The following is an 8,527-nucleotide window of genomic DNA, read 5'->3' on the forward strand; positions in this document are numbered from 1 at the left end:
GAGGGCTGTATAGATGGTAATCGACATCCATTATTCTCTAAACAGACATATGTGACATCTGGCTCAATGTTACGGTAAATATCTGTTTCCTGACGTGTCTGCACGGCTGTGTCTTCAGACATGTGCCATATCTGGCTACATCTGGGTATCCTGACTGTTGTATCTGGGTACAAGTATCCTGACTGTTGTATCTGGGTACAAGTATCGTGAATGTTGTGTCTTGGTACAGGTATCGTGACTGTTGTATCTTGGCATCAGTATCCTGGCTGTCGTATCTTGGTACGAGAGACAAGTACCATGCCCCTGGTATCGAGAAACAAGTACCTTGCCTTTTGTGTCGTGAGTCGAGTCTGCCCATTTCTGTAAATTTCCTGCTGTATTTTGCGTTCACTGTTGTATCTTGGGACAAGAGTAATGATAGGGACACTTTGGATAGCAACTTTGACATTAATTCAGCAGCGTATGATCGATTATGTTTGTTGTTGTTGTGGCTTGTCTGTAAATAGTGACACCATGTTCATCCCTACTGCGTAACGGCAAGTGGTTTTCAAGCCAGCCACGGTAACAGCTGATACCTTTGAAGTAAGGCTTAGAATCGGTCTGGAGCAGCCCCACGGGGATCGGATGGTCAGACTTGGTGACATGATTGATACATGCCAGCGCCTTGCGTATATCGATCCTCATCATGTCAGTCACTGGATTTCCTGGAAAGCACTCGATCACTGACATAAAGTCATCATACAGCTGGAATATTGCTGACAACCCTGCTACACAGCAAACACATCTTTACATTTGGGTGTCTCTAAAGGATTCCCTGTCAGTGCTGGTCCTCGGTATTCACGCCTGTCGAAGACACTAACTAACGCTGCCTTTCTGTCGTTTAAGGGCACCGTATCACACGTTTTCAACAATATGCCGAGTATGTTATATATACACCTGGAAATGAATAAGGGAACACATAACAGTACATATGCTCCCTTATTTATTTCCAGAATTTCACTCACGATGCGATACATACCTTGTGAAGAATCCTTGAAATAAATAAAGGAACACTTACACTTACATGTGCTCTCTTATTCTTTTCCATGAGTATATGTTGGGGCACATGCACTCAATTTAACTTCCTATTGATGTGATGATAGACGTATTATGCCCTACGATTTGACCGGAGTCGATAATGTAAACTTCGAACAGCTTCCAGTGAGATAACTCTTGTCATATATGGAGTGTAAACATCGAAAACTGTGTTGTCGGTGCTTGCCGAACTGGTTAAATCAGAAGTTGTGTGTAGGATATTCGTAAGGGGTTCCCCAAGGGACGTAACGCTTGAAGTAATGTTCGGCCGGTAGAGGGCGCAAGAGTCGATTTAGTGCAACGCTGCCTTGATTTATTCGAACTTTTTAATACATTGTAACTAAAATGGGTAGTTGTTTTGGAATAAATTATATATACTCTTCAAAAAAGGTAGGGGAGAATGAACTTTCAGTTTGGGTAGGAAGTATAAACGTTAACAAATGTTTCAGGGACAGACATCTTATGAACGCACGACCATTTCCCTCTATTAACACCCTTAAACTCAGCGCATGATACACGTGCATGGGGTCCCATTCTGGATTTTGACGCTTTTCAAAAAGGTCTAGAAATCACTTAGATCATTAATTGTGACACTCATCTTGCATCACACATTTGCCATTGGTTGTAAGTGTAAATGGCGATGCACTCTCAAAACATTCAGTAATACCATATCAACACTGACTGACTACGATAAATCTCCTAAATATTTTTAATTCGTAAATAAGAAAATGAAGATCCCCAACTTTTTTGAAGAGTATCGTAGCTTCCCTGAGGGTTGATAGTAAGTAGCAATGAGAGAAAAGCATTTAATCTATTATTACAGAAGTGTTGTGTGACATTGTGGCTTTCAGACAGCACTCTAAATAATACGTTCTGGACCAGACATTCCACTGATTGGGATGTGAGACCCTACAATCAGCCGAGGCAGCTGATCTACTGGTATATCAAGAATAAGTCGCTTTTTTTTTTACTATATTCTATTGCGATTTGGGCACTTTTATGTATTACCATTAGAAGTGTGACGATACAGAAAATTCACGATACGATACGTATTACGATATCTTGGAACAATACGATTCGATTCGATATGGCGTATTTAGTTATTTTCTTTAAGTATCAAGTAACAGAACAAATTTTGATATGACAGTCAATTTCTAATGAATATTAAGGTCAACGATACGTATCAAGATACGAAAAAAGTATCGCTATATTTATCATCAAATAAAGTATCACGATTATCGATACTACGATATATCGTCGCTGCTCTAATTACCAGGCTTATAGTTGCTCATGCTGACGGCATGAGTCCTCCTGGTTTCTCATTAAGTACACATGCACTGACAGATGATCCCGTGTTTATAACCCTTAATCGACCCTATGATATTGCATCACGTGACATTATACAAAGGAATCCATACTGACCTTAGTGTTGACGTTAAGGGAGTCCGCTGAAACCATCGATAATGCCCCTTTCAAAGTGCTTGCACTGTGAATTCATTGTATTATACTGGTGAACATATGTTACTATGCAGTGGGTTTGGTCCAACACTGCAATAATATACGTGGGTTTACACTGTCGGCAACTTGTATCGCCCAACATCTTTTGACGGGTGTTAAAATATGGACTAACTCATGAGTTTGGCAACGCCAATGCTCCATTCCAAGACTGCCCAGATCCGGATCGAATGAGTGGTAGATCAAATGAAATGTAAGTAGTCTATTCAAATAGTTATTGATTCACAATTTCATGGTGGACATTAGTGGTTCTTTGATCGAAGACTTCATTTTGTTGTGTCGAGTTACCTCCTTATTAGTGAGGTCCCATTGCCGACATTGCGCTACTCGAGGTCGCTACTGGGTGTCGAGTTGGTCGAGTTTGTGATCGAGTCAGGTGGAGATACATCACAGTCGAGCTCCTGTGATCTGGGACCGCACCATAAGGAGAGCTGCTATTTGACAAATATTAGATGAGCCACGACCTGACAAATGACCCCAATTTGCATATATGGGAACGCCCTCCAGAACATTCCATTCGAAACAAGAAGGAAACAGGTTGTCGTCTAAATATTGAATCGTTCTATTTCCTCATGCGAAACGTGTCGTGATGGTGTGTTAATGAACTAAATCGCTCTACGAGTAACGAGACACGTGTTAAACAGCAGCGGTATTGATTTCACGCCATGGTCAGCATGTACTGCACGTGCTTAATGCCAATTTACCTGTAGCAACCAAATGTATTCGTCCAGATTACTTGCCCCGCCTGCTTGTCACAAACGCGTTCACTGCGATGGCTCATCCAATGCTTGTCATGATTACACGATGCCATTTAGAAAGTGGTCAAATGCAACAGTTGGGATTTCACTTTCTTAGTCAATTACAAATTCTAGTACTGTTTTGGTTGAGTCGCATCCGGGATTCCAACTCGCACCCTCAGAGTCAGGCACCTAATCGTCATCACACAAAGTCAGCCGCCCAGCCCGCTCAACCACCGCCACAAAAATGGCATTTCTAAATGGCATCGTGTAATCATAGCTTTCGGCCGTGGGACCCGTGCCAGTTTACACTTATCAGAGGGATACACAAATTACGCTGTCTAGACTACCAGTTATCCGAGTTTCATTTTTGTGGAAGTCGCGGTGGCTCAGCGGGCTAGGCGGCTGGCTTTGTGTGCTGGCGATTAGGTGCCTGACACTGAGGGTACGGGTTCGAATGTTGCATATGACACATGTTGTAATACTTGTCCAGCAGTAGGATCCACCTACTTGAATTCTACAATCGTCAGGCGTGAGTTTGGTACTGAATGCGAAAATACATTTTTGCAGATGTATCTGAGTCTGGTCCCCTCGCCAAATACAAGAAGCGCCGTTTTCCTATTTGTCTTCATCGGTGCAATACTGAGCATGAACCACCTTCTGATCTACATACACGCCACCCGAAACACTCACGTCTTACGATCGAAGAGAGATGTAGCACAGCAAGGCGGCTTGGTTACGAGCATCTCATTGGTTACTGAAAATGTCACCATGGCAACTAGATCAAACAAACATGTTATTCCAAATGTCAAACATTCTGCCGAGAACATGAAAGATATTGTTCCAGAAACAAACGGTCACCAAAGTGATTCTCTAAACAGTTTAAATATACACGTCAGTGGTAAAGAGGAATTAAACTTTAAACCTCTGCCGTACACACGGTTGCGCAAAACTGAAAGTCAAACAACAGAACCAAAATCATACAAAAATATGGACGGGAACAAGAACAGGAACAGTAACTGGGTTAAAATGACGACCAACAGGAATAAGAACAAGAATGAGACTGATGTGCAGATAAACACACAGACACTTTTACAGCATGTGAAGCCTCTGTGTCGGGACCTTATAGCTGGGAACACGAGTCAGATACAACAGGCCATACTCTACAGCAAGGCACACCCTTACAAGCCATCACTGTCATTTACTGACATTACCAGGAACTGTACCAGGTTCTTAAACCAGAGAGGTTACATCATGCGCGTTAGTGCTGAAGAGACTGGGTTCCCTCTCGCGTTTAGTATATTAATGTACAAGGACGTGGAGCAAGTAGAGAGGCTTCTTAGAGCTATTTATAGACCATCCAATTACTATTGTGTACATGTGGACAAGAAAATGTATGAGGAAGATTTCAAAGCTACTAAGGCTTTTGTGGATTGTCTGCCCAATGTCTCTCTAGCATCTGTGCGGATTAACGTGAGATGGGGGACATATTCCGTTCTGAAAGCTGATTTAAAGTGCATGAAGGACCTGTGGGCTTATCGTTCATGGAAGTATTTCATTAACCTGTCGGGTACCGAGTTTCCTCTCAAGACCAACCGTGAGATTGTCAGGATTCTCAAGACCCTCAACGGTGCCAATATAGTTGATGCCGAGAAGGAGGTGTAAGTCTATTTTCATAACATACAGGATTCAGGGAAAGTGGGACTTCTCAACCAGACATTCCAGTGTTGTTGAACGCCATATTTGGCAGAGAATCTAGTGATTATATGATAACATGTGTCAACTATGACAGCGAGTCAGATCCCCCGATCCCGTTAGTCGTCAAGGTGTGACGATAGGCGTGGGTTGTTAAAGATCAATTCTAACCCATCTCCATCTAGTCGCCAAGACAGACGCTGAGGACCAATTCTAACCCGGATCTTTACGGGTACATTTTCGGTTCGACGGAAAAGAATTGGGAATCATCTTGCTGGAGTATCTATCTCACTCACGGGCACCCGGCAGGATGTGTAGTCAGTGGGAATGTTAAAGGAAGAATGCTGCTACATTTCACGAAGGAGTGTGTGTGTGTATGTGTGAGTGTGAGTGTGAGTGTGAGTGTGAGTGTGTGTGAGTGTGTGTGTGTGTGTGAGTGTGTGTGTGTGTGTGTGTGTGTGTGTGTGTGTGTGTGTGTGTGTGTGTGTGTGTGTGTGTGTGTGTGTGTGTTTTAGCTTTACATGCCGTCGTGTTATAGCTGGAATATTGCTGACTAACCATAAATACAACATGTATTTGTCTCTCTTTTGCTGTTGCCAGGGAAAAGTGGAAGCACATTCGTTGGGGTCGAGCAGGACCGCCTCCAGTCGGAATCAGCCTGCACAAGGGAAATACACACGTCCTGGTGTCCAGGGAGTTTGTCGGCTATGCGTTACACAGTCCACTTGTCCGCAAGTTTAAAATATGGTTGAGAAAGACAAGGATACCGGACGAGACATTCTTCCCGTCGTTAAACCACAGCCCGCTTTTGCGGAGCCCAGGCTCGTTTATAGGTGAAAGTTTATCTAGAGTGAGTGAGTGAGTGAGTGACGGGGTGAGTGGGGTAAGGGATCACTGGCTGGGGAGTGAGAGTGTGAGAGGGTAACTGGATGAACGGGTGGGTTGAGTGTGCTGATGTTTGAATGAGTGAATTTGTGAATGGATTGATTGACTGACTGAGAGTGAATGAGTAAACGGCTGAGAGAGTGAGTGAGTGAGTGAGTGAGGAATTTTGAAGAATGCACCATTCATAGATCACATGTTTTGCTGCATGACTTGCATCGGCAAAGGTTAATTTGGGAGAAAAACAGAAAAGTTGTTTGATAAAATAGATGATAGCCGACGAAAGCATAGGTTCAGTCCCCCATGTGGGCACCACATCTGATGTCCTCTTTGGTGTTAGTGCTAAGATATTGCAGCACATATACTAAATAATTTTCAAAAGTTCATTTGAACAAAATATAGTGTTCTTCTATTTTCTCAAGAACCCCAAGCGGTTTCGCCACTATTATTATGATCGTATAGGTGATCGGGAAAACACCTTTCTAGCTTTCGGTGTGGGTCCGAATTCCGGTTCGTCCCGTACAGCAACACACCCGAGTCTTTTGGTATCACAAAATAGTGAGTGTGGTTTTACGCCGCTTTTAGCAATATTCCAGCAACATCACGGCCGGGGACACCAGAAATGGACTTCACCCATTTTCCCATGTAGGAATCGGCGTGACGAGCAAAAGCTTTAACCATTTGGCTACCCCACCGCCCCAATTCTCAAAAGAAGTGCATGTTTGAGACCTGTATCAGTTCGTTCTTTCCTCATACAAAACGCACAAATAACGAGTGGTTTTGTTCGATTATTGTTGTATTCGGCAGACAATCCAGTTAATAACAGTGTTGTATGATTACACGATGCCATTTAGAAAGTGGTCAAATGCAACGTATGTCATATTTGGGATTTCACTTTCTTAGTAAAGTACAAATTCTAGTACTTTTTTCGGTTGAGTCCCATCCGGGATTCGAACCCGCACCCTCAGAGTCAGGCACCTAATCGCCAGCACACAAAGTCAGCCGTCTAAGAAAGTGAAATCCCAAATATGACATATGTTGCATTTGACCACTTTCTAAATGGCATCGTGTAATCATAGCTTTCGGCCGTGGGAGCCGTGCCAATTTACACTCATCAGAGGGATACACAAAGTACGCAGTCTAGACTACCAGTTGTCCGACTTTCATTTTTGTGGAAGTCACGGTGGCTGACTTTGTGTGCTGGCGATTAGGTGCCTGACTCTGAGGGTGCGGGTTCGAATCCCGGATGGGACTCAACCGAAAAAAGTACTAGAATTTGTACTTTACTAAGAAAGTGAAATCCCAAATATGACATATGTTGAACAGTGTTGTAGGCCGTGATCTAGCTGAACTATTTCTTTAAGCTGCATTAACTCATATAATTAACTTACTCATACAGAACGCTACCTGTCCTTGTTCATCTCATACTCCCACACGCAGTTCACTCCGTTCATTCACTGTTTCAGGTGAGGACTATGCCACTGATTACGACAATAAACCTTACATTGCTCGATTCAAAAACTGGGGACCGAACGCCCCTGAAAGATCCTTTGCTTGGCCATGTCACGGGAAGCGCGTACGTGAAATCTGCATTTTTGGCGTGGGTGATCTCCCTTTGTTGACGACACGCAGGGAGCTGTTTGCAAATAAATTTTATATAAACTATCAGAGCCAGACACTGGATTGTTTGGAAGAATGGTTGTCTGAACGTACCCGGGAAGAGCAGGAGAGTCGGGTTCATCTCAATGTAACTTTTTATGAACATATGCCAAATCTGAAATACATTTGCAGACAAAACTGTACTGGATTATAATTGGACAAAATAGATCATACCAGATTTGAATACAGACAAAATTTGTTCCCACAAGTTTGCTTGAGGCCATTCGTAACTACTCGCCTCTTTCCGTTACCTACTGGAAGAGCCCCTCCGCTTGTCGGAATAACACGAGTAGTTGCGAATGACTGTAGACATGAAACAAATGGTGCTCCTGAATGAGAAATGTACAAGGTCACAAACAATTTCAAAATGTTTTTGAAATTTGACATTACATTGTAGTGTGGTATTGGGGACATTGTGTTATTGCTGGGTGTCGTGGCAAATGCGCCACTATTATCAGGTCCATTTTTGTATTATCTTCATACATATAAAATAAAGTAAAAGTCTAAAAATACTCCTGGTTGTTGACAATGCATTGCATGGATAAGTTCATTACTGTATAATGCTGAAGCTTCTGCTATCGTGCTATGAATCATGGAGTTTGTTTTGATAACACTGTGAGCAAAGCGCACTGTAAGCAACAAGGCACGACTGCATCCAGGCCTATCAGCAATTTAGGGCACAGCTATAACTCGTCAACATCTTCTCGATCGTCTACTCTGGTGAGGCGCTGTGAGTGTATGACATCTGTTGTGTTTTGGCCTCACGCACACAATGCTTTACAGTCACTACACTTTTCAAAATATTTTAGTTGTTTTGAGAAAACTAAAAAGGACCTTCACCCTAAGCTCACAAATCAATGACATTTGTCAAGTCCAGAGCACACTTCGATTCCATCTTTAACAAACAGCAACTGATGCTACCATGGTATCGGTAGTTCAGTGGGTACAGAGTCTGCTCTAGAAAG

The 8,527-nt window shown here is 42.8% G+C and overlaps 1 protein-coding gene across 1 annotated transcript; it reads left to right on the forward strand.

Moving 5' to 3' along the window:
* Positions 1-2,640: 2,640 nt before the first annotated feature.
* LOC137272250 (beta-1,3-galactosyl-O-glycosyl-glycoprotein beta-1,6-N-acetylglucosaminyltransferase-like) lies at positions 2,641-8,074 on the forward strand. Its single transcript, XM_067804610.1, has 4 exons — positions 2,641-2,782; positions 3,897-4,987; positions 5,622-5,854; positions 7,370-8,074. Exons 2-4 carry the CDS (start codon positions 3,897-3,899, stop codon positions 7,714-7,716), a joined length of 1,671 nt encoding a protein of 556 aa, XP_067660711.1. The 5' UTR covers positions 2,641-2,782; the 3' UTR covers positions 7,717-8,074.
* The last annotated feature ends 453 nt before the right edge of the window (positions 8,075-8,527 follow it).

Source organism: Haliotis asinina, chromosome 2 (genome assembly GCF_037392515.1).
Source record: "Haliotis asinina isolate JCU_RB_2024 chromosome 2, JCU_Hal_asi_v2, whole genome shotgun sequence".
NCBI classification, from domain to species: Eukaryota; Metazoa; Mollusca; class Gastropoda; order Lepetellida; family Haliotidae; genus Haliotis; species Haliotis asinina.